At 39.9% G+C, this 27,523-nt stretch overlaps 1 protein-coding gene across 14 annotated transcripts in view; it reads right to left on the reverse strand.

The window, feature by feature from the left end:
- Positions 1–1,838: 1,838 nt before the first annotated feature.
- Positions 1,839–27,523, reverse strand: part of TCF12 (transcription factor 12) — a 163,466-nt gene continuing 137,781 nt past the window's right edge. For 7 of the 14 annotated variants that reach the window (XM_051797039.1, XM_051797040.1, XM_051797043.1 and 4 more), the window contains 9 exons: positions 24,983–25,061; positions 20,294–20,367; positions 19,298–19,369; positions 18,364–18,570; positions 11,654–11,768; positions 10,652–10,823; positions 9,148–9,380; positions 5,775–5,928; positions 1,839–4,128 (listed from right to left, as the gene is read on the reverse strand). In XM_051797039.1, coding sequence (XP_051652999.1) covers positions 5,786–5,928; positions 9,148–9,380; positions 10,652–10,823; positions 11,654–11,768; positions 18,364–18,570; positions 19,298–19,369; positions 20,294–20,367; positions 24,983–25,061 — 1,095 coding nt within the window. In that variant the 3' untranslated portion in view covers positions 1,839–4,128; positions 5,775–5,785. The remainder of the gene's footprint in view (positions 4,129–5,774; positions 5,929–9,147; positions 9,381–10,651; positions 10,824–11,653; positions 11,769–18,363; positions 18,571–19,297; positions 19,370–20,293; positions 20,368–24,982; positions 25,062–27,523) is intronic. The other 7 variants (XM_051797048.1, XM_051797052.1, XM_051797047.1 and 4 more) reach the window with 5 other exon arrangements.

Genomic DNA, 27,523 nt, shown 5'->3' on the forward strand with positions numbered 1-27,523 from the left:
CTTCCCACCACAGCCTGGGAAGCCTTTCTCTGTGGGCAGGTGAGCAGCAGGAAGGCAGGAGCTGGGGGCTGCCTTTCCCCAGGGCTGCAGCCCTCCATCCCCTCCCAGGCTGGGGGACTGGGGGAGCACGGTTTGGCTCTCAGCTCTCTGCCTGCACAGAGGCAGGAAAGGGCCAGTTTGCTCATTCATTCCTGGTGGGCCTTCCCCAGCCTCACTCTGGACATGCTGCCAGGCTTTCAAGTTGGGACAAATTATTTCTTCCTTTTACAGGACATTTTATTGTGCCCAGGGGAGGTGTATTAGGAAGCATAAGGTGGTGGTGTTACAAACTCCCACCAAAGTTCACCACCCACTATCTCAGTTGTCTTTTGCAGACAGTTCCAATTTTATTTTTGGTCTCCCATGACTTCCAAATGCTGTGGGGAAAATGTTAATTAATTCTTGGGAAATGTTAACTAATAAAGAATCTGAAACCCTCTTTTTAACATCAACTATTCAGTAGCCGGAGGAAAAAAGATAAAGTCTATTTTAAGACTTTGCCAATGCTTTAGATTTACAGGAGAGCTTTCCTACAATATTCCAAATGCTAATTCTAGAAGAATTGCATTTAACAAAGGTATCCCAACGTGCATCTCTTCCACACACACAAAAAAGAGCAAATGGAAAAAAAAGAAGGAAACATTAAAAAAAAAAAGGTGAAAGACTTGTGATCAGAAAGTAAATGATAACAGGACAGCAGAATATGGTAAAAGAAAGATGAAGAAGGGGAAATTGCCATTTTTACTATCTCTGAAAGAGTGACAAACTAGTAGGTCTTATTCAGAAAAGGGAAGAGGAGTATTGATGGGTGCTCAGAGGTTGGATTTAGAATTGTTACAGGAGTTAAGTTCAAACTGGGAATGTGTGCTGGGGAAGGCACTGGGCACCTCTCCCACAGCTGCTGCTAAATGCATCTGAAAGACAGACTGACATGGCTGAGTCTGACCTGCAGGCTGGCAAATCTTGTACAGTGTCCCCTGGATATCAGTGTAAGTCACAGAGTTTCTAAGGTCACAAAGGACAGGACCGGGAGCTGGAAGCGCTGCCGCGCACAGCAGCTGTACTGACACCACAGTCAAACACCAGCACTTTACAGATATAGATACATACATATATATATATGTATATAGTGTCTGTATCTGCTTTTGTCTTTGATGTGCTTTTCCCTGGATATTTATTTAGAGAAGAGTTAAAAAATCTCAAACTTCCCCAGTCTGCTCGTTACCTGAGGTTTTTGGCTTACACAGCTGAGGACCAGGAACTGCACGAAGGTGTTACCACTGTCTGTGTGTGCCTTTGGACATTGTGCACTTCCAGTGCCTTTTGTTTGCACTCAGAAAGAAATACTGTAATTTCAGGCTTGAACTACAGACTTTCCCCCCTATTTTTCCATAAAACTTACATAGAGGTAACTTGGCACTGAACTTCACTGCACAGAGGGGCTCAGATATGAGCACCCTTTCTTCAGGACAGGCAAAGGGAAGGAACAAACTGAAGGAAGGGGATGTGCCTTATGGAATCGGCTTCTGCTCCCAGTTTGTGTCTGCCTGTGCAATCCCCTTCCTGCCCTGCACAGCAGCAAACACAGCTCAGGCACTGCTGCTCCTCAGCTCACTGGCAATTTCTGTACTGGCTTCCAGGGAGGAGCAACAAGCTTCTTGTGCCTGCAACACGCTCAGTTCCTTGGGAATGTATGTCAGGCTGTGTTCAGATACAGGCAGAAGAGAGCTTTCTAGTGTTTTTCAAGCAACACATTGCCCATGAGGAGAGAAATTTAAAAAACTCACTGATTTACCATGTTAAAAAAAGATGGCACATTTATTGCTACATAAATGTTATATACATAGTGTTTTCTGTTACATTGACAGAAATTTTTTGAACTTCTTGCTGCTGGTTGGAAAGGTTTATCAGCAATACCTTGAAATTTGACACAGGGTACAAATCTGCAATAAACCAACAATGGAAACTGGAGAACAAGATGAGAAGCAATTCATCTCGGACAATTAGCTCTTACAATACTCCATAGGTACTACACGGTATGCTAGAACCCTACTATGGTCTTACAATGCTATTGTAAATTTCTGATATTAATGAACAGGTTATGGTAAATAACCCTACATTTTTACTACCTAATATAGTAAAATAAAGTAAGAAACTTTTTACTGAAAACTTTTTTGATTTCAAAAATCTAGAAAGAGTAATATTTAGAATTCAAGAAATTTTCTTACAAGATTATTGTATAAAAGACTAGCTACAGTGAAAAATAAGCCAAATGTTTTTTTCTTTCTATTTTATGAAGGAAAGCTTCTGGGCATACTGCAAAGTCTAATATAGCCAAAAAGACAACAAGCTTAGAAGGAAAAAGGCCAGGCAGTGGCACGTGATCACTTTCACACGTCATAAGCAACAAATTCCGTTTAGCTGATAAACACTGAAATGAAGAACAAGGCCACAGATATAATCAGGTGTTATTGGATGATATATGCAAATTAAAGTAATAGAAATGAGTCCACTAATTCCACAAACTGTTTTGTTAGGAACCATCCAAAACATGAGCTTAAATTCATTAGTTTATTTTATCGATCCATCTTTTTGTTCTTTCAAATTAAATGACTTCATAAAAATTATAGTTTTGTTCCTGTTTTGTGTGTGAACCAATTGCCAGTGATGAAAGATGCACTATATAAACAATAGCTCAGACAACCTTGGCTTAGGAAATTTCCTCCCATGGTCATTGCAGTGGAAGACAGTTTCCATGGAAGTTCAAAGGGATTTGAACCATTTCAGCACATCTGTGACAAAGGAATACTTACGGACACTGTTCTGGGGGAGAAACATTTAAAGGTTTAATGCTAATATGGCTTGGGACATTTGGGGGCATTTGTTTGCATTTGATTCACACTGGTTTTTCTCCACTCACAAGCCATACAAGGTGACATGATCATTAATGTGCACAGGAAGGAAAAACTGGTGACCATTGCTCTCAGATTCCATTACGTAATTAGCCCACCCTGCTGGTGGTTATATCATCACACTACCTGCCATGGTGAACTCAGGATTTTATATTCACCAAAGTTACAGCCTGAAAAAAATCTCCTTTGTATTTTAATGCATTTTGTGCTTACATACAGCTAACACTTTACATGTACTATATGTAGTACTTACTGCTCGGAAAACAAAGCAACTCTAACAAAGTAGATTCTCCCCACCCAATTTACACTTCACGTTACAAGCTTTACTATGAAGCCTAGAAGCCTAAAAAGGTTTTGTTTATAATTAGAAAAAAAAAACGTTTGAGGAAAGTCTGAGGGAAAATAAAAATCACTTTTTAAATCCAAGAAATGTTATGGTCACAGTATTGCTCCTGCCTGCAGCCTTCATGAAGCCTCTGAGGGGCTTGAGGCACAGAGCTCAGTATGGAAGGGGAACTATGACCATAACTGTTCAGATTACCAGAGATCAAAAATAACATAAAAAAAGCTATACCAAGGAATAGTTTCCTATTGCATGGAAAACACTAGTCATATGGCAAAAGGAGAGGAAAGGACAACAAAAGACTTTTCCCTTCCTTTTTTAAGACACTAATAGGTATGCTGGGAATGCTATGGGTCGACGGTTGTCACTGCTTTGTTCTCTGAATGTGAACAGCTTTAGTAAATGCTGGCATTCAGCTGAAGTTTTATCAGCCTTTAACATGTTAACTTTTCCCTTTATATGTAGACCTTTACAGTTCCATAACAATAAATAAAATTTGTAGTTACAATGCATTTGTCAATTCAGTTTAGGCACAAGGCAACTTCCACAATGAGTGGAGAGATCACAACAGTCTCTGATTGTGCAGAAGCGACACACTGCTTGCAACAGAATGATATGTTCAGAGTATCTCATGGGCTGAAATTCTGTCTGAAGATCTTGTATCTTCAATCCTGATGCAGGTGTTGACCAGTAGCTTTGATCATAAGATTGCATTTGGGTTTCTTGCTTCAAGTGTTTTCTCCTGTCATGTTTGTGTCTTCATATAATGTTAGTTGTCTGTGTCCTTGTGAAGAAAGGTCACCTTCTGTGTATCCTACCAATAATTCTGGAATTCTAGAAGGAAATTTGGGAGAAGAAAGGGGGATTAGGAAAAGAACCACTAAAAGGCTTCCTGTTGACATTAGAGAAATGATTTCAACTGGATCTGGCGTCATTTTCAGTCTGTTAAGTGCAAAAGAAAATCACACTGAGAGGCCTTGAAATCCTTCTTCCCAGAGATATCCATACTGAATATAATATATTGAACAGTTACTCTCCAGAACCTTCTGTTTGGCCTCTCTGGATATGGGAGGAAGAGTAATCTGCACATCTCAGACCTTCAGTTTGTGTTTGACTTTCCTCTCTAAGCCAAGCAGGAGACAGTACCTCCTTCCCTCCCTCCTGCTGAAGGTACCTTGCCATGTACCTGGGCAGCCTCTCCCTGCCAGTGTCACACTTCAGTCATCTAACAACGTTACTGCTACCAAAAAAAGCAAAGACATCAGACTTTTGAAAGTGGTTCTTTGTATTTATATGGCAAGAGCAGAGTGTTGGTCTGCTGTAAATCAAGAGTTATCTGGCAATTCAAAAGTTGTCTATTGCTCTGGCATGAAATGAAACAAATTAAAGAAATCCAAAGCATTAAAACTTAAAGAAATTCAAAGAAATTCAAATTTACTTTCCTAAAAAGAAAATCCACTTTGTTTATGAAGAAAAAATCTGCCCATAAGGGATGAGGAAAAAGTACTGCCTCAGATAAGACCTGGTTTCAAAGCCATTTTGCTGCTTTCTAAGAACACCAGGGAATACTAAACTTCCATGGGATATATCCTGGCAAGACACCTTCACCTTAGGGTAAAGTAGAAGCAAACCAGTCTATAGACACAACAAAAACCCTCTTGAAACATAAAGTTTAGTTAAACTACAGATTAAAATAAGGGCACTGAACCCAATTTTTTTTTTCAAAGTGTCAACAGCTCTACTGAAATATTCAGAATTTTTTCTTTTTAAAATCAAGTTTTTCCCAACTATTTAGAAACCCAACCAACAAGCCACAGTAAAGCCCAAAAGACTAATATTCCTGTAGGGCCTCCCACCAGCAGGTTTAAATGAGCTGTTACATTCTGGGCCACACGGGGCTCTTGGAAACACTGATCTACCTTGCAAAGCTGAAAACATCACTTTAAATCTTCACTATCTTTACTAACACAGATTGTGACTTAAGACAGTTCACAATCTCTGCTGGGCAAATGAGAGGAGTTACAACGACTGGCCTTGAGCCAGACAGCAAATCTCTCTGGGATGAGGAGTCTCTCAAACTGTCTGTATCAGCACTGGGAAACAATAGGTGGATTTTTAAATGAACTAATGTGATATTTAGACCATTTAAAGATGTACAATTCATCTCTATTATGCTTGGCTTATCTAGCAAGCTGTTCACAGTTCCTCTGATGTCATGCCAGGAAGGCCACCTGAGCCAAGAGATGTAGCCATTGGCAACAACACATGGAAAGACAGAGACTTTGACGACAATTTCTTGGGGTTTTATTATAGAACTAAACAAATCTGGATGCTTTTGCTTATGCTCAGCTATGAAAGGACTTCAGCAGCACAAAGAAGTTTGGTGCCTCTGGTAGCTCAGTGACTAAAACCCAGCACACCCAGGTACCTCCCAGACTGCAGCCAATACCAGAAGAGCTGTTCCCCAGGAGGAGACGTACCTGGCTGGTGTTCACATATGACCCATAGGGTTGGTAGTTTCACTCAGGCCAGGGTGGCTTCCTGGGTGTGGTGTTGGCGGCTCTGCCGATACGGCAGAAACTTTTTCTTCTTCCCTTCTCTTAAGGCAGGCTGCTTTAGGGTTTAGGTTTCGTTCTGCAACAGAAAACATCATTTGTAACGTCCCATCCGCCGCCAGCAAGGGGAATATCCAGACATGATCTGCTGGAGTAAAAACAGCTCTGCAGCTTCCTCTCCTGAGCTGACATCCCTGTGCACACATGCAGGTGTCTAAAGCTGCAGACCAGCACTGCTGAGAGTTCTACCAGACATCTCCTCAACTGGTGTTTAAAAAACCCAAACAAACAAAAAACCAAACTCAACCTTTACTGGCTGACTACATACACCTTGAGAAACTTTGAAAAGGTGCCTCCTTTATCACCATAAGTCACTGAAGCGCAAAATGGGAACTGTCTGTAATTTGCGACGTAATAAAATGGAGATTTCGGCATTTTGTTGGTATGCTGAGGTCACACCAAGCTCGCTGACATCACACAGCTTTAGTAATGTTGCTGCTCCTTTCCTCCCCATAAGTATTACCCAGCTGTTAGAACAGGGGAGGCAGAATGCCCTGAACTGATAGTTCTCACCATCCCCTCAAGCCTGTGAGATCACCTTGTGCCCATCTCAGCTCAGTCAAAACAATGTGATGACAGTCACACAGAGCAGGAGGATTCATTTTTTTCCAAACTGTATTTCCTCTCGCATTAAAGTCAGTACTTTATAATAACCAGCTGTGGACCAGCTATCAAGGTATTCCATCAGTATGTTTTCACTTCCCCACTTAAGCCTCAATAGATGTAGATTTGGATCTCATTTTCAAATAATGACGGTTTATAAAAGTCGACTGTTTCTGTTCTTTAAAATGGCTTTTTATGAATAAAAATACAGAAGATGTAAATCTCACTGGCCCAGCAGACACACAAAAAGGGGGTAATATATTCCACTGTTGAATTTAATCAACATTTTGAGGTATTTTTCTCGCTGTCAGTGAATTCTGTTTTGCAGTTGGAGATGGCAGATACAATTATAACTGTAAGAACACTGCCAAAACTGAACAGACAGCAAGAGCCCTTCTCCTGCCCTGAACAAGCACCCCTCTAGAACTGCAGTTTACTGACCTCTGTGCATTTTAAAAGGGGTAAAATCCATCTCATCTGACAGAGACTATTTTGGACGGACTTGATAATTCTGCTGTCACCAAAGTCATTATCAACAGCCTCCTACTGCATTTCTTTAAGGATGAGCACTCCTAAAGAGTCTACTGGAAAAAAAAAACCTGCTAACTTTTCTCAGTCACAGTTTTCTTTGTCTAACTGTGGCTTGCCTGGAAGTTTTAAAGAAGATTTAATTATGTGGAAACTTTGAAAGGAAGTTAATTTGCAGTGATTTAGGAAATGGAGATAAAAACGCTGGCCCGCAGTGAGAGCTTCAGTTGGAAATGGTTGATTCTGAATAGCATCAATCACAAAATGAGGAGCTTCATTACCAGCAGGGAGAGGAAATCGTTGATGCAATTATATAATGTGCTGGGAAAGCTGCTCTGGGCGCCACACAAAGCTCTGGTCACTCACTTCAGGAACAGGTGCAAGGGAAGACGGGCGGGATAAATGGGGAACACGGGCCCTGTCCTGACAGGCACCGGGAGCTGCCAGGGGCGGCTCGGAGGCACCCAGGGTGACATGAGGAAGGAAGAGTTCTCAATTTACAGTGCCTGTACAATGGGTCCAATTTAGCTGTTAGCACATTTGGAAAAAAGATTCCTACCAAAGACACGAGGTTTGGAAGCAATCTCTGACCAAGGGAAAAGTGATTAATTATCACATGAAGCTTTTTGTGGATTACAGAACCCGTAAGAGCAGGGAGATGGACTTGATGATTTTTAGACATCAAAAAACATGATTAATGTTATTCTGACTTCCTCATCATACTCAGCATTATCTTCTAGACCATGGCAAGCATTTTCAGACCAAAACAACTCCCAAGATCTAAGTCTCAGAGATGCTAAAACTGGGTTTTACAACGGCCCCAGCTGGTGTCTCATCTGCAGAGCAGAGTTGCTCTCTGTGCCTTGCAGGAGCTCAGGCTGGAGACTGTTTTTTTATTAAAAACTGGATCAGTAAAGCTCTGCCTGAAAACACAGCATCTCATCCTTGCTGCACAGTAGGTAAGCTTGTCTAAAGTTTGTCACTTTGTCACTTTCAATAAACTCTTAACTAATGCTTGAATCTTCTGTGCAAAATGCAAGCAACAACTGAGGAAATGGAAGTAAAACAAGGTACACAAAAATAAAATGTTGGTATCACTCAGTGACATCAGTGATTCAAAGATACAGGGACTGAGCAAACACAGTCACTGACATCATCCACATCTGCCAGACTTTTCCAGTCACTTGCTGCACTTACACCAGTGGGGCACTAAGGAAGATGGTTGTTCACAAGTCCCAAACAGCAGAACATGAGGACACTCCTCAGTAAGTGCCAGAGACAAAGAACAGATGAGATTATTTCCATTGGAAGGGACCTACAACCATCATCCAGTTCAACTGCAGGACCAGCTCAGGGCTGACCACAAGTTAGACCAAGGTGCCCCAGAACTTCAATGTGTCTGTGACAAAAGCTGAAAGGGAGATTAGAAGTCAACTGTGGCTTCACTGAGACACAAGAATGGAACAGTTGAAGAACTGAGTGTGACTCCCAGAACCATCTCTCCTTAAAAGAGTGAATGGCACAAAGCAGTCTTCCTTCTGGACCTACCAGTAGGTCTATTGTTTTTTTCCTGGAAAAATTTAAAGGAACTGGGAAGAAAATTCATGCAAACCCAGCTCTGATTCAATTACAGCAGAAGTTGGTTTCCTCCATCCTCAGTATACATTTAATTGAAAAATCTAAGGAAACACACATAAAGTCATTCCATTTTAACATTTCAATTATGTGGGGTTCATCTTAAAAATAGATCTCTTATTCTTGCTAAAGCCTTTATATCACTAAACAAGTGGTGGTTACAATTTAAAGCCAGATGTGTCAATATTTTAATTAATCAATTTAACTTGAAAAGTGTAATCACCTTTACCATCTTCAGGTAAAGAGATGGCTAATTGTGCAGGAGAAAGAAAGGTCAAAGTATAAACTTCATATTCACTCCTTTCCCCTTTTTTTTTCTTTTTGTGAAAGTAATTCTTTGCTCTTCTTAAAGAACTTCAGCGTCGTTACAGAACAGAAAACATACTTTTAATGGCTCTGCACTTGGTTGTGCAGGTTTCCAGGGACCAGCACAGCTCCATAAGCAAAGGTCCCACACAACCAGGGCACTGACCTCTCACTTGCTGCTCTAGACTGAGGATCACAGCCACAGCCTGGTGGAGAATGAGCAGCTTTGTCTGCGGTTTCTCGCTCTTCAGGTGGAGCTGACACATCCTGCCCAGCTCCTTGAACGCCTCGTTGATGTCTCGCACACGCAAACGCTCCCTGGCGTTGTTTGCCATCCTTCTCTCCTTTTCTCTTTCTATTTTCTGCTCTGGGTTTAAATCCTCATCTTCGTTAGTACTGCTGCAAGAAAGCAGAAATAACAGTGTATTGAAATACCACTGGGATTCCAAACAAGTGACCCTGCTGCTGGCTCAGAATTTTCAGTTGATGAAAATAAACTTCCCACCTAATCCATTCCATTGAAGAATATTTAACTAAGGAAGTGTTAGGTATCAATCCTTAATTTTCCAAGGCAATTCTTGGTGTTCCTACCTGTTCCTGAAAATAAATGTTAAGTGGCTTCTGCCTGAAGAATATCCACAGAATATTGCCTACAGCAGGTAAACATCTCTAGGAAAACCTGTGGCAATGCACTGCTCCTTGAAGCAAAAGATCTACCCAGACTACCACTTCACTCAGGTATTGATGACTGGTCAAACAGTTAAAGAGGTAACTCAGCCACCTTCTCAGGTGAAGAATAAATAATTTTTAACTAAGTTTTTGCTACTTTCCAATACACTGGTTTGTAAAAAAAGGCATTCAAGGGATTTTCAATTTCATGTGCTCATTAAAAAGTTTCAGTTCTGTTAAAGACCTCACTGGCCAATTTTAGAACTATTTTTTCTTCTATTACTCAGTGTAGAACTAAACAGTTATATTTACAATTCCTGAACTGCCTCAAATGATATCAAGTTGCAAAGCCTTTTTTAATATAGGACTGTCTAATTTAGTCTAAGAACTGTGCAAAACCTCTGCTCCACTAAAACTAACACACTAAAATGCCATTAGACATGTGTGATGATACAGACTCTGCTGCCTGTGCTTGCAAAATTCTGATTGTCCACTGTTATCTCAAATTGCAACACTTGTGTCAGGCCTATCAGGCAGATTCAGAAACATGTTACCCAGTGTCAGCTCCAGGTTTTTTGTCCGTGGCTTGGGAGGGGCAAAGTGTTTCAAAGGGATATTCAGCCCCGGTGTTCACCTCAGGCTCCAGGTTATCAGCCTGGAGCTCTCCATCGCTACAAACTTATATTGAGAGGCAAAGCCCAGGCCCAGGTACAAAGTATCACAAATTTCTAACATTCCTCATCCTCTGTGCTGGGCAGAGCCCTCTGAACCTGTTACTACTTAAATGTACAAGCAGACATCAGGCATGGCACTAATCTAAAGGAATGTATACTTTTCAGGTGATTTTCCCAGAAAATCCTCTACCTTTTCTCTCTTTCAGTGCCTGTTGGTACATGCACTGGTTACACAAAAGCCTTGTAATAAATTTTATCAAACTTAAGGACAACAGGTTACAGAGCATTAACAAAGCACAAATGCTCTGGGTCACGTCAGCAATGCACCTTGTTCTGCCTCTGGAGGAGACCTTGATATCCTTCTGGGAGGACTCGTCATCTGATTTCATGTCATCCGATGAGGGCGGTTCATGGATATTCTCATCCTTCTCCTTATGTTCAGACTTGATTTCTGTTGGACCTATAGCCACAGACTGGCTCTGTAGGCCACCCGACAGTGCTGCAAGAACCAGAGAGCAGAGTGAGTGTCACAGCACTGAACATTTCACAGAACCTCAAGCAGATAATGTGGATGAGAGGCCAGAGCCGAGCAGAAGCCTGGGAACACAACAGGAAATACTGGGCTCTGGCAACAGACACGACAAATCCTGGTAACACTGCTGCACTTGGACACGTGTCATGGGTTATAAAGTGACTGCAATTCACAGAGAGGCTTGACTGGTAACAGCTTAATCTGAGAAAAAACACTGTTTAAGACAAAAGGACCTTTAGTGAAGTAAGGAAATTTGCACCTCATGTCTGGGCTGCACAGTTAAGGGCAGAGCTGCACTGCCATGGAGGCTTGGGCTGAATGTGCAACACACCCCTCCCTCAGTGCTGCTGGCACACTGATAAATAAGCTGGTGTCTGTTTTCTGCAGTTTACTTGTTTAGGCTAAAACTGGAAGGAACCATAAACACTGGTGTGGAATGGCTTCCTTCTTTTGGCTGGACTGAGCTCTGGTCTCAGCTCACTCCACAACCCTCCCGGATGATCCGGACATGGCCACAGCTCTGCACGTGGATCATGGCTCCTTAAGCTGGAAGAAATGTGGTTGTCATGCAGTTCTCTCTTGAAACTGTACAGGGACAAGTCTTAGACAGGGGTACACACAGAATTGTTGCAGGAATCCCTAACAGTGCTGGTATATAGGATTTATGATTAATTTCTATTTTTCACCATTATCTATGTCCCCCATCCCCTGCACTGCTGCCATTTTAGCACGATCTACAGCCTCCCTGGCTCTGGACTGCTGCAGACTCCATTCAGCATTTAGGACTGGAAAGTTACCTCTGTAGCTGTCTTGTGTTTTATGATTTAGTTCTGTGCTCTGAGCAGAAACTGTACTGGGAAGAACTGAGTGGTTGCTGTTGAGGCTGACACCTTCTTCCCGGTGAGTCCCAACCTAAAGTAAGGCAAAGCAAAGGTTTCTATTAAAGACGTGATTCAAAGAAACAATCCAAAAATAGAAGTTTAAAAGACTTCACGTGTTTGCTGGATCAGAGACCTGAGTTAAAGTCCTCCCTCAGGAAAGGAAACACTTGGTTGAAAGATGCTGTTACACTAAACCACCTCTTACCCCTTGCTGGACTGAGCTGTGTCCCAAGCAGTGACCAGCACCTGTTTGAAATAAAGTAGCAACTTGTCCAAAATTTTTTTCAGTATTTCCCCATAGAACATTATGGAATTTCCTCCCTGCTTTACACCTGAGGGCTTGAAGATCTGATTAACTTCTGCTTGCAAGTACTTATATTTTGATCCTTAAAAGAAAAGTATGGGGAATAATAGTCTTCACCCCATGTGAAAGATGCATATGCTGCCCTACACTCATGGATACAGATAAAGACACACGTACACTCATTAAACATATCAATAGCATCACTTCTTGTTTGCTGAAACAGGATTAAGAAAATACTGGATCTAATATAAAAACATTATTTTATTCACTTCAATAATTCTCTCTCATTTTCCTACTTTCTCAGCTAAACACATTTAGTTTAGTCCCATTACAGAACCATATAATACAAAAATAATCCAGGCATCTAACTGCTCTTACCACCTATTTCCTAATCTGCTCCTTCATAATAAATTTGAGCAGCAAGCATTGAGATGAAGAGTCTTGAAAAATTCTAATTTTGCATAACTTGAATTAATGGTACTTATGTAAGACAGCCATGAGTGTGCATACCTAACTTGAAGAGGCAATTTGTTAAAAAACTGCTGCTCAATACAGAATACTGTTATCAACTTCTATTAAAAAAATATTTTTTGTTTGAGAAAGAGGTAAAGACACACTGCATGTAGTTAAATGATTTGGAACACAGACTATTTAAAGCTTTTGATTCCTAAAGACACAAAAGTCCTTAAATATTTATACTATAACCAATATAATACAATTAAACAGTTAAAAAACTGAACAAAGATGAGGGATTCTACTATTATTTGTATAGTTACAAAAATTGGCTACAGATGAAGCTTTTTATTGGAACAGTAGCAAACATGTCAACTAGAAGATTAAGCCTTTAATTAAATAGGTTTATTGCCTGGAGTTACACATGAGAACCACTGTTTTTCAATAAATCCTTCAATCCTAGTAAACTGCTGAGCTTTGAATCCCTCTTGAGTAATTAATGCAGCTTTTACCTTTCATGTCTTAGTATGGGTTTTACCCAGAGAGAGATAAATACCCTTATGCAAGTTTATCCTTTGTTTAATATACACTTGTTCCTGTAAGCTAATGCACAGGAACAAAAAAGGAAAGGGGGGAACCCCCCCCGACAACCCACAACTAATATCAGGTCATTCCGGGCTGCTATTTGTATCTATTGTTCTGCAGAAAATCTCCTCTTGTATTCTGTGGAATATCTGTTGCTATTTCAAGTATATTTTATCTTCCTTTGCGTGTAATAGGCTTTGTTTGTGAGAAGTTCTACTCTGGATACAGTTATCCCGGCTCCTGAGAGCCATGAACTCGCTGGGAGGAAGGAGCAGAGCTCAGGTCTTTCAGCCTGAAAGACAAAACTCTTTAACACGGGAACGTCAAGCTCATTCTCCACACCGAACTTTCAAAAACGAGTCTTCCCCTAATTCTGCCCTGCAGGTTGTATGTTTTATTTTATTCTTCTGGTCGTGCTTAGTCCTAACACTTGAGGGTGCTTTTATTCAAGCTACAGACTATTAATCGCTTCAGGGCCAGGTTTGTTCTGAAGTCTACTTCTTAAAAAAGGCAAAAATTTCTTAAAGCTATGTACAAACATAACAGCTGCCAGAACCCTGGCAACTTTTAAATCTAGAGCTAATCTAAAGGCGATAGATTAGCAAATCAGTTCTGACAAAGACAGAAAATAGATTAGAAATAACAACTGAATGCAAGTCCATGTTCCAGTCCTTTGAAACCAAGACAGACATACAATTCAGATTAACAAGATTAATACAGAAATCTTAAAGAGATAAAACGTTACAAAACTGACCATAACAATGATTTTTATCTCTGATCCATGATACACTAGAAAATCCAAACTGGCAAACAAAAAAACCCAAATCAAAAAGACTCGCTGAAAGTCGCAGAGGCCAACAGCTGTTTTCTATAGGCACAACTGATCGGTGACTGCTTCGAGGTAGCAAATTGGGTCTTTAGTATCTTGTAAGTATCGAGTTCGGAAAATTTAGTTTGCTTTCCTTCCCCCGGACTCACAGAACAAGGGCTGTCCCCATCTGCATTTCAATGGAGCAACCTCGGGCTTCCTTTAAGTCTTCTGAAAGGCGTCTGAGCCCCTCAGCTCCGCGGCCTCGCAACAAACGAGCTCCCGACATGTTTTATCGCCGTTATTTATAAGCAATTCTGAGTCAAACGCTTCCCCAGCGCCAAGGTCCGGCCCCAGGGGCACCGCTCCAGGGCAGGACCCGCTCCCCGGGCCCCTCCGGTCCCGCTCGGTCCCCTCACGGCCGCCCCGCCCGCCCATCGCCGCGGCCCCGGGCCCCGCACGGCCCCTGCAACGCCGGGAGTTCATTTCATAAGCAAACAAACTGCGAGTTAATTCATTCTCCCATGCGCTAATCCAGCCTTGTTTCCATGATCCCTCGCAAGCAAACCCCGCAGGCTCCTCAGCCACACAAAATGGGAGACAAGCGGAAGGCTGGGCTGCTCCACAGAGCTCGCGGCTGTGCGGGCAAAATACTCTGTTCAAGTCTGAGGAGCGACCAGCACAGACACCGCCTTTGTTACAAACCCATTTAAATCACTCCCCTCTGCATGTTCCCTCTACACAATGCCAACCCAGCATTCGGGGTTACAGCAAATCAAAGCAGCCACAACTCGGTAAACCAAGTACAACAGTAGCCCTTCATGCGAGTCTGTAAGTTGTAATTTACCGGGGGAACTGTTATTAATTTTTATGCATTTCAATAAAAACTTGTACACAGGACAATCTGCAGCCCCGCTCACAATTGCAAGTTAAAAAAAAAAAAAAAAGGAGTGTAGAATGTATTTCGGTTGATTTAAGTGGTAACATTTGGGATCCAAAACCAGAAAACCAGTGAAGTATTTTAGGCAACTGAATAAAAACTAGACAAATCATGGGCACTGATGACACACGAGTGCCTGTAGGAGAACCGAGAGTGACACGTGGGGAGAGGACAACCTTTGTCCTGTTAACATCGGTTCTGCAGCTCACACTTCAGTTTGATTACTCATTTGGAGCACCTGGCAATGAAAGCTTTTGAGAACTGGAAAATAAAAATACCAGTCTTGCTCTGGGTCTTTAAAACATGCACCTTTCAAGCCAAACTAGCTGGTCGATTTGGCTGTGGTCATTAACACCATTTTAACTAAGGGGTGCATAATTAAGACAATGAAAAGGGCTTTGGAATCAAGATTTTTACACTTCAGACAACTCAAAGTTGTTCAGTGGGAGCATAATCTCTGTAGAGAAACACCCAGTCTGGAAGGGTTTGAGCAAGAGCAGAGGTTGGTGTAGGCAAAGCTGCCTAAACTGCCCTTTGGTGCTTCTCCGACAGCAGGCACAGGGCACAAAGAGGGAGATCACCAGTCTTCTTAGATTCCTGTTATACCTGAAAAAACCCTGTGACTTAAGGATTGAGTTTCATCCTTAACTAAATTTCCAGGCCTTTTATTTATTTATTTTTAATCAGTTCAGGCTGTTCTTTTTCCATTGTATTACAATGACAAATAAAAAGCAGCTTGAATAAGAACAAAAAGTATTACTTCTTAACTTTTCAATAATACATGAAATAAAATACAAATCAACTTCAAAGGCCAGTTAGCAAATATTTGATGAGTTTGAGATATTAAAAATCTATTTGAATAAGTCTAATGGCCAGCCCAGCTAAAAAGAAAACAAGACCATTCAGAGCAAGCAGGAAATGAAGTCAACTAGAGTTGTAAAATAAATCTGGCTCAAAAATTAAGCAAATGTTAAAATAAAACCATGCCTGGTTACACTAATTACATAAAAAGGAGTTAAATTACTCATTTCCTAGCTCCTTCTGCCAAGATCATCATCTTCAAGGGAAATTAAATTTATTTTTTTACTTTTTTTTTTTAAGAGCAAAAATGTTTTGTGTTAAGATCCCACACTCCCTCAACAAGGAAGTTTCATTTACTGCTGAATTCCAACGAACATTTCTTGACCCTATGTCAAACAAAACATCAAAAATAGGTAATCATAGGTAATCACCCTTATCAATGTTGACATTTCTCACTGTTAGCCCAATACTAATTATTTTCCTAAAATTTACTGGAGGTCATCTAAAGAAAAGTAGTATTTAAATCCTGGATGGAGTCTAGACTTTATAGTTCAGTTAGCTCTGTGTCAAGTTCTCTGCTCTTCCACATTTACTACTTAAAAATACCCCGACCTAAGAGTGAAGAATAGTTTGAAATTAATTGGTTATTGCAGAAGAATTACCCCTCATACTTGGGGGCATTGCTGCAATGCAGTCAGCACTAATAACCACTCGGTCTGCTCTGCAGCCAGATGTGCCAACCTCTGCTCTGGACCTATCTCAGGACTCCATCCTAAGTCATGCTGAGTTCCTGCAATTGCAAATGATGTCAAAGGGCACTCTTTGGGGACTGGGCAAGGCCACAACAGGATGCCTTCTGTTGCAGCCAATTATTCTGATGTAACAAAATTAAGGTTAATCCAAGAAATTCTTCAGCTGACTCACTTTTCAAGCCAAAACTGATCTGGAAGCTTGTTTCACCCAGTGAGGATGAAATGTACAATCAAGTATTTTTTTGATTTGGACTAATCTAAGTTTATTTCTAACAGACAACAAACATCTGCCAGTCAAATCATTAGATGATAAATCAAGTCTATATTACATCTGAGTCACACAACCACATTAAACTTGAGAAAATCAAGGAACCTTGGTCCATTCTGGAGAGTCATTTTCCGCTTTCAACTATTTTAATGTAAACTGAGTTGATAAAATATTTATCACAGCTTAGTTAAAAGAGAAACTGAGATTTTTATATACATTTTGTCCCTATCTGCGTTGGACTGTGTCTGGCTGAGCAGTATAGGAAGGTTCCTCAAGTCAGAGAACAAGTTTGTCACTGCAGTTTCAGTCACTCACTTTACCCCACAACATCAAGACCAGGGGAAAAAAAGCTTTCTTTTGTATGACTAAATTTCAGTCTATCCCAGAAGATAGTAGAATTTTAACAACATTCTTTAAATATTAAATCTCAGTCAGTATTAAGAAAAAAATCTACAGTACTTATGCATCACTTCCTTCATTACTAAAAGCAACTGTGAACTTGTATAGAAACCTAAAGTTGGATGTGCATTTGGAAAGTCCCCCCTCCCCACAGCCCCCAAACACACACAGCTTATAGAAAGTCCCTGGTTCTTTTTGATGTTTACTGCAGTGGTCCCGAAATTAATATAAATGGATGTGTGACGTGCGAATGGGAGAGCCTGGAACTAATTCTGTTTTATAGAATACAAACCCTTCAGCAATTGGGGTACCTAATTATTTTGATGATAGGTGAAATTTTGCCTTGATCACACAGTACCCAGCTGTGAATCTGTTTTATAACAGAAAATTTCACAGCATGTAACTGGTCTTTAAAATTACGCTGTAAACATGCAAACACATGGCACCACTAAAACAAGCATGTTTTTAAAAGCTCTTTTTCCTTTAAGCATTTTTGAGAGGGGAGGAATGAAAAGGAAGAAAAAGGGAAGTGAGCAATGCTACAAATAGATTCGTTTACTGTGTAATGCTTTTAGCATATTTCTGATCTATAAAAAGCTCAACTGCATTTTTTCAGAACAGTTCGCATTTTTAAAGAAACTAAAAGAGATGGATTGAATTATTTCACTCTTCTTGGGGATTAATCTAAAAGTTGTTTCCTTTCCATTGTTACTTACACTACAGCTGTGCTCAAACTCCTTTTCATTTATAAAAAAATGTTTAAATTTTGAGCCTGCGCACACTATGGTTCCACATTCCAACAGCTTCCTCCCAGTCCTCCGCCAGCATCTGCTATTGAAGACTAGTTCCAATTTACAATAAACAGCTTTTCCAGACCAGAACACTTGAAATTCAGTCCTTCTTGACTGCTTTTCCCATTCAATCTCCCTATTCACCATTTCAAGGAGAAAACGGTTCTGCCAATTATTACACATCTGGAAAAAATGCATGTATAAGCTGAAACGCTCTCAGCAGAAAGTTTCAGCTTTCTGCATATGGTCACAGCAGGATTTTATGGGCCACTGACCAGGCCAAAGTCTAAGTTTTCCCATCTTTTTCCTCTCCCTCATTTCTGTCCACCCCCACCCCAACAGTCTAATTGGAAACCCATAGCAGGTGCAAGCTGTCTGCCATCTTTTCCTCCAGTGGAATCTCGAGTGGTTTCTTCCTGGTAAATATTAGTCTTACAGCCCAGTTTTAACTCACTAGGCTCTGTGATAACTTAAAATGCATCAGCTGTAACTGCTTTGCATAAATATGTTTAAGAGCATCATTACCATGGCTGCTTGTCTGTTGGCTGTTACAAGGCTGGATGCTCCATAGTTGGAGTTCAGGCTCCCAATTGGCCCATTGTGGGATGGTCCCAATAAACTGTGAATATCTCCATGGCCACCTGACAGGCTTGTTGAAGGCCCCACAGCGTGATTTCGTAGAACATGGATGGCATCATCCAGTCTGTCCAAGCGATCCTCCATCCGGGACTGCTGTTGGGATGCAAGAGGGACAGGAACAGCCATTACTGGATAAAGCTGCAGGCTCCTTACGGTGTAACAGATTCTACCTCAGAGATATTAAAGGCAGAAGATGAAATGCAGTATCAAAATAGTATCAGAGAGCACCTACCAGCACTACAAACAAACAGGAAAAAGAAAATATTATCTGGAGATTTTTGCTCGAGATAGCATTCATTCCACAAATAGGTGGCAGCTTTAAGAGTGAAGCTTATTATAAGGTTAATGCTACTCAGCTGCTATTACATGGCATGAACAAGAAAAAAAGAATTGCTACAAAATAAGCTATCTAATGCAGGCCAGAACGATCACAAAATCAGCCTCACCACTTTGGAAACAATTAAGAGAGGCAGTGGCTTTTTGAGAACCTGTATTACAAAAAGAACTGGACAAAACTTTAAGTTATCATTTTTTAAAATGGATCTTCAAACGGATTTGATATTTCAGAAATAAAAGCGAGTTCTTTGTGCTACTGTAGAAAAGTTTGTCTTAAAATTACTTTCCTTTCAAAGGAAGACCAAAAAAAAAACAACTCCAAAGCAAAACCAATTCTGACACTGCAGCTCTCTAGAAACTGAAAGAGCAGGATGTTGAAGTAAAAAGATGGGTCATACACTACTCTAATTTAAGTTTTTAATGGGGAATCCGAAGGAAGCGTTAATTGAAACACAAAAAGGCACCATCTAAAGTGAAATAGTACCTCACAGACATCCTTTAAGAAGGACATTGCATCTTGCAAATGCTCGTGAAGTTGCTGTTCAACTCGATTTTTCTGGCAAAGTCAAGACAGAACAGGAAGCAAAGCACAGGTTAAGATTAATTCAAAAAAGAGGTGAGGAAACAGCTGATGTGCATGTCAGCAATAAATTGTTAGTCAAGTTAATGCAACAGAGATCTGATTATATTAAGATAAGAAAAGGCTAATATTTAACACTGCAGTTATGCTAGGATTGTAAGATGTATATAACAATTATATTTAATTGCAAAAATACTGAAGAAAAGAAATCTGATTTAACTTATGTTTTATTCTTGTTAGACAGAAAAAAAGAAATTACATCTGTGGAAACTAGAAATATTAAACAGGTAATCAAAACCTTCCCTCAAATTTTCCCCCTTTCCTTCCCGATGCTGTATCATAAATGTAAGTAGGAAGTCAGTAACTTAAATCCTCTGCTGAATCCTCAAAAGAAGAAAATTTACAATGCTGCAGATTACTGCCTGTGTGTTTTTCTGTAAGATGTTTTATTAATGAATGAACATTCCTCAATAACAAACAATAATTGCAAATAAAATGTATTAATATTTTAATAACGATGTAATGCAAACAAGCCCGAGAGACAACCATTTGAGGGAGAGAGAGGGAAGGACAAGCAAATGCGGAGGCATGAAGTCTTTATCTTTCTCCAGACTGAACTTTAGATAAGAATTAGCTATGGATTTGTGAAAAGGTACCAGAATCTCATAACAGCGCTTTAGCACCAGCTGTCCTCAGCACAGAAGCCTGATGCCCAAGGAACAGATGGTGAAAGACACACCCTGCACGTCTTATATTGTTCAACTGAACAGGCCATTTGTTAGCAAAGAATTCATTTGTAATGCTATCCTACTGTTTCCTTTAATGATATGCAGGATTTATACAAAACCAAGCCTTCAACTCTTAAGCAAAAAGTACTATGTTGCTTTCAACAATTCTTACCAAGGAGTGTAGAGAGTTTTCATAGTTGGGAGATGAGGGGGCTTGTCCTCCACTCCTGGACCACTGACTGGCACCTGCCAAAATTGTCTAGGTTAGTGCACAGGTTCACACAGCAGAAGTGGGAAGCAGAGGCACAGTGGATCTCAACATAATTAAACCCAACATATTCTGCATAAAGGTAAGCTGGCATATGGGTATACAAAGGAGGACAAATTCCTTCATTCTGCCTTACTGAGAGATAATTTTCATATCCTGGCATCTGTAGGGTTGGACAGACACACTGTCAAGGACAAAGCAGTGACACCTTCCAAGTACTTCAACATTAAAAACGTGGACTAAGCACCCACACCCTGTACCTGAAATACCTGCCTTCTCCCTGTGTCACCTGCTGAATTCTGTTCACTACATGTAGGTGTATCTTTAACAGTGTTAAGATAAACAGCAAACATATTTAGAGAGATCAAATACACACAAAATTAAGGATAACTGGAAAACCATTTTTATGACACCTGTCTACTAAACAAGAAAATTTAAAACTAGATCTAAAAGCTTCCTTTATCTTGTCTAGTTCTACACTACACCATTTTAGATGATAATGCATTCCAAGTTTAGAAGAGTAAAAATACACCTAAGTTATTCTCATTTGTTATTTCAGATACATTTAAAGTAGAACAGCAGCTTAAAGTCATTGATTGTGCAACAAATCAACAATTAAATCCATATTACCTATACACTGCAAATTCAAATACATATCCATTCTAGTCTGACATAAATATACCTAATTACCATGTAAATTTTAAAAATAATTAGATGTGAAATGCAATAACTAATAAAGCAGTACTTTTAACACAAAGCATGAAGTAGTACAACATGCATTTTTCTCACCAACTAATAATGCATCTTTTATAAAGATACTACATGAAATTCTATGGCCATTAGAGACAGCTTCCTTTCAGCCATACAAATGTAATAATAAAGCAATTACATTAATAAATTATGGACATACAATCCAAAGCAGCTCATTAAAGGAAGAGCCTGTGGGCTTGTTCTTTCAATAACAGCCAGGGCTGTACGTCTGGAAAACTGGGAAAAGCTTTAATAACATTACAGTTCCTTTGTTCAGAGAGCTGCAAGTAGTTACCTTTTAAAGACAAGGTTTTATTTAACAAAAAGAGAACAGCTTGCATAGCTATTAAAATACCTAAATATTTCATTTCTAATTAAAAAATAATAATAAAAATCTCCTATTCCATAAAAGTCCAGAGCTGCCATAATTGTGCTGGAATTCTCTTTTAAAACATAAGGAGTTCAGTGAGTAAGTTTATAATTACCAATTTTCACTTCACACAGCTATTCTGGGTCTGGATCTGTAGTCTCCTTCTGCATTATTTTCATTCCTGAACTTGGGAATTACGTTTGGAGTCCCAGTTATTTTGCAAAGCATTAATGAAACAACCTGAGAGTATTTTGGCTCAGCAAAACATTCAAGTTTTTATCTAGTCAAAAGTCCATTTTTAGAGACAAGAGGGTGGGCAGGAGCTCTCACTGGGACACAGCTGAGTGTGCTGCTTCCTGCAGGCCGGCACCTGGGCATCGGAGAGCAAACACACAGAGAGCCTGTGCCCCTCGCCAGACACGTTCCTTTGGGTTTCCCACATGGAAGCAGGGGCTGTTTCTGCAGCAGAACAAAACTCCGAGTGGGACTGTGAGCCAAAAAGCAAAGAGGGGAGGGAATAACCAACTCCTCCTCTCCGAGGCCCAGCCCAAGTGCAACCTGCAGTTTGCAGCCACACCTCGGCCCGGCGGGGCTCTTTCCGAGCGGTGGCACTGTGGCACTGTGGCACTGGGCCTCCCTGTCTGCGCAGGTTGCCAGATGGCACCGATTTCCTGCTTGCCTCATTCCACTCCCCCTCCTAGAAGTTTGTGCATGAAATCCACCAATTATGTTAAAAAGCATCCTGGCACCACGAGCCCTGCAATTAACAACTGCAGCTTTTAGTGCAGCACCAACATAGCAGCATGAAAAACACAAATAAGCCAGGCAAGTGTTAGGATTTACAGGGGTCACCGACAGCAATCACTGTAGTATTGTTCCTACTCTGAGTCTCCCCAACACTAATCCTCTGGCTCCCCTTTCAAACACATACTGAGAGCCACAGAGGGCTGGCTTTGCATCCTCAGAACCCACCAAACCCTTCTGAATACCTCTGATCCTGGGAGAAGGATTCTTAAAATACCAAGGCTCCCACCATTCAGATCCCTATATAAACTTCACATATGTATACACATACAATCATTAAAACTATGCAAGAAGCTCAGCTCTGGGCATGTTTATGTAAAATTAGAAATTAAATGAGGGCAGGGAAGATGAGAGACACACTATTGTCTCATAATACTTGGGGGTTTTCATCAAGTTGTTCTTCAAGCTTTTACTTAACTATGTCATTAATCCTCATTCAGCAACCCAACAGCCCAACAGTTCAGTCACAGGATCATGAACCCCAACATCTCCTGATGTTCCTGTCTCTCAGTGCTTTCCCTGGTAAACAGAGCACTCCTACTGTAATTTACAATTAAAGGATGGCTAAATTATGACGTAGTCAAATCTGCAATACTAAGAATGCCAACTAAACAAATACCTGACTGCAAAAGGGGAAAGTGCCAATGAAGGCTAAAATGCTCCAAAATATATCATTTTAGTACACATAAAGCATTTGTTTTATCTGCAATAACTTTTTGGGTCAAGACGGAAAATGGCTACCAGGAGTATAAATAGCAATAAATGCAGTAGTAATTACTTCACATTGTGCTTCACTGTGTTCTTAGTGACTCATCTGGGAATAAAGATAAAAGTCCAGATTCATAAATGAAGGTAATTAACTACTGGAGCAATTTACCACAGGCTTGATAAATTCTATATCACTGAAATTAAAGGGGGTGGGAGGGTATAAATGTGAAGCAGATGCTAAGTTTGAGCCTGAGAAGGATTTCAGCATTATTTGCTTATATCTACTATTGTCTTAGCCATCATAATCCAGAATAAGGAACACAAATCAAAGTGTGAATTTTGGAGAGTTTCACATTTGACACAGGTTGCAACAGGCAAAGGTAAAAACAGCAAAGGGAAAACACTGATTTTAGGGACCTCAAATTTGTATTCTAAACCCAGAAATCAGCTAGTGCTTTCATGTTTACCAAATGAGGTGTGGTATCTAATCAGGGAACTCTTGGAAAAAAACCCCTTTGGGATCTTTAAAATTTTAAATACTTTTAAATGTCAGAACTTATTTCTTCCAGCCATAAAATATTTTCAGTATTTGCTTTGATGTTAAAAAGAAAATAATAATAATTTTCTGGTCTGATCTGCCTTTTCAGTACAACAGAATAGGCAAAACGTTTTTTGTCAACTGTAATCACTAAATCAAAAATCCCATTAATCCCATCATTACTCAATTCAACATGGATTATTCAGTAATAGAAAAGAAATGCCCAAAGCAGCTGCTCAGGTAAGCCATGTCAGATATTCATTAATCCATTATGTCCACAGAAAACCAGAACAGTGTCCATTAAACAGGAGTGAAGTATGAATTATGAAACTTTTGAGTGACATTGCATATATAAATATCCATATTCCCATCCATATGATTGTGACTGCATTTTGCATGTAATACCTCTACTAATTTATTCACCCAAATTACAAAAGTGTTCAGCTAAGCTCATTCTGTACCCTCTTCTCTTTAAGTTAATGTTATTGTTTTATAAAAAGCAAAACACCCTTGCAAAGAGGTGACCAATGGCCAGAAGCCTGCAGGGATATATTAAACAGCAGAGAATGGGGAAACAGACTGTTGTATACACGTTAAATAATTTAACAAATTGCACTATGGGAAAGAACAGGGTTAAAGTTACATCATCTTGCTTGTAATTCTAGTTCTTTGTTAAACAACAAATTTAAGTCAATGGAGCTTTCACAGCCCTCTCTATATGGAGAACAGCTGTTCAACTTTTACTAGACAGCTGAGGCCACAGTGTCTGTGAAAGCTGCACTACCCACTAATAGCTGTAGGCAGCTGCCCACAGTTCATCTCCACACTGGAATGCTGCTTCCCACATTCGCTCTCCAAACACACAAAGCACAGGTGACAGAGGTGGCTGCAACACAGGGCATTTATTTTGAAAAATGCCAGAAATTCTTCTCCCATAGAATGAAAGCATTCATGAAAGATATGAATGAAAAGCTATCTTGTGGAAAAATTGGAGAGTCTCATAGCCTACTATATTTTCATTAGAGGGAACACACATCTGCTGTGTTTGTCACCGAGAGCTGCCGCAGAGTTTTAACATATAGCTTTAAAAAAGAAAAACAACCCAATCAAATCACTCTTATTCCTCCCAAACAGTGCAGATCTGCACAGATATCTTTACAGCTGTGATGGTATATGGTCAGTCAATGCTTTCAAACATTATTTTAAGATGCTAATTTTCAAAGCCAGTTGCCAGGATTTAAGTGAATGCCCATAACAAAATATATTTCAGAATCTGGATTTATAAATCTCAGTTTAGTACAGTGGAAAAATAAACAAAATATACAAGTAATTATGCAAGGCAGCTAGTGCTGATTTCACTGTGATTCCAAACAGGACGTCTGCAAAACAACAAACAAGTTACTGGCAAATGACTGGTCTGTACCTGTAAGAGGCGATGGTGATCCAACTGGTGTTGATGGATTTGATGGAAAACTACTGCTGGTATGATCAGGAGAATAAATCTGACAACAGACAAAAGAGACTGTGTATCAGTATATGTTATAATATACGGGGGGGGGGGGGGAAAGCACTTTTAGGATTCCTTTTCATGCTTTAATTGTCACTCTCGGTTCTGGATCAACAAAAAACCCAGTTTGATCCTTCAATCACAGCTCTGCTTTATTACACTCAAGGCTCTAAAACTGTCCAGAGAACTTTCATTTTCAAGCAGCTGTCCAAATAAGCACAGCCTGTATTTGATAGGGACACAAGTATAAGTGACCTTCCTTCTAATTCAACAGCAGCAGAAATTACAGCCTTTCTGTCACTGAAGGGGAATGATATAAGTAAGAGTTCACAGTACACAGATAATTAATTATATCAAACAAACCTTCAGGAAAATGCCAATGAATAATGACTTCCTAAACTTTAGAGAGAGAAAAGATTTTAGCAGTCAACACATGTTATCTTCTAAAAATTAATCTTCCACAAGAGAAAATATCAAGAAACCATTCAAGTTCTTTTTATTGGTACCCACCAAACAAAAAAACACCTGAAATTCTGTTCCTCTTGCAATGTATTGCAGCATGCTACATGTATTGTAACGTTTCTCTCTTATTTCTGGATCAGTTGGCCCCTTGAGATACTAACCTTCAACTTACAACAATTCTTTCCCTGCTATTAATGAAATTAAAAACTATTGATAAACGCAAAAGACATAATGCTTAAAAGCTTTAATCAAAAATTAAAATCCCAAGACCCTGGGAAAATTCATTTTATGAAGGGAATTGAATAGATTTAGAGGCTGACTGTGGGCTTCAGAACATATTTTTATAGGTCATCGGTTCAAACCTGTTTTACTTGAGCAGAGACCAGGATTTGTTAGTCATCAGATGGCAGTCAAAAAAATCTTCACTGGCAGTGTGGTTGATGTCTCTTCACACAGACAATATGACATTTCAGCATTTAGCTGACAATAAACTGGGACTTCATTAAGTTCCATATTGTATTTTTTGAACTGACAAAACCAGGACTTGATAGACCACATGCTCCTTCCTGGTCTATCCTACTTTTCCATTAGAAAAGACCATCGGTTCCCTAATGGAAATGCCTCCTCCTTTTCATACACGCTAGAAAGAAAATATATTTAGAAGAACAAACTACCTCAGACTACTGGAGGAAATTCATGCATTGTACATCAGTATAAAAATAAGTCTTGGGTGTCAGTATAAGAACTGTAGAGAGTTCCAGACAGATAAGATACAGAAAATTAAAATAACATCAAAGAAAGGCCATGAAGTTTCAAAGCAAACTGCTTGTTTTCCACCACTCTACCTGCCAGTTTTATTTTGCTGTACTTTTTAAGAGGGAAAATCTCTAGTCTAGCAAAGCCACGACTAAAACATGGGTCAGAATTCATTCTCATGCAGTCCCTGGCCGCTGTGCTGTTAAATGACCAATGATGAACAACCCTGACACCTTCTGCCAGGCTTAAACGGTAACATGACTCATTTTACTGCAACAAATGAGACTCCTCCTCCTATCAGTCATGGTCCATTCCAATCAGCGGGGTGCCAATATGCCAGGGTCTAATGAAAAGGCTCTTAGACAAAAGCTGCACAATTGAGAGCCTGCAGAGCCAAACCTCAGAGCTGTTAGTCCAATTTTTTAAACACTACAGTGTACATTTCAGTTAGGCTTTGTTATGCTAATGTTATTGAGTCTAAAGCAACAAAGAAACTTAATTCATGAATTACTTTTAGAAGTCAACTTCCCTACATTTTCTTTTCTTTTGTGAAGGGACCAGTGGCTATTTAACTACCGAGACGGTACAAAGGCCTTTACCCCAGTGCTGAGGTAGGAATCAAAACATAAGTTATCACAAAGAGGTCTGATATAATCAACAAAGTTAAACAGTCCTCCTGTTTGATCTCCTCTAAATTAAAGACCAAGTGTTTTGATTTGGCATTAGGCAATGAAATAAACCAGATGTTTCTCCTGCCATATAACCCTCCATGGGCACAATCTTAAAGGGTTATTGTTTGGCAAATGTTCAGGGAAACACATTAGAAATGGCACGAATACCCAGATTTTCTTTTCTTTCTATCTATACTAGTTCATTATCCAAACTAATGCATAATCCACAGGGCTTTGGGAACTTTGTGTAAATACTTTCATGTACAATTCTCTTTCTTGCCTACCCTGAGATTAAGACCACAATTATCCAGGCTTAAACCTAAAATAAAAGAACCTTTGCAAATGTATTATCTGGCCTTACATGTTTAATCACATACTATTCTGTATGGTCTTTAATACCTAAACTGAAGAACAAATGTCGTATCCTCTGATGTTTCGCACATGAAAGGCCTATTGTCAGATGTACATCAACAGAATTTTAGAACTAGAAATTCCTCTCAATAGTTGCAGTGGCAGCATTTAAAATCCCAACAGAGAGGAACAGAGTGTCATCTTAAGAGGGGAAAAA

Source organism: Manacus candei, unplaced genomic scaffold (genome assembly GCF_025592945.1).
Source record: "Manacus candei isolate 608988 ecotype Guabito, Panama unplaced genomic scaffold, ASM2559294v1 h1tg000046l, whole genome shotgun sequence".
Taxonomy (NCBI): Eukaryota; Metazoa; Chordata; class Aves; order Passeriformes; family Pipridae; genus Manacus; species Manacus candei.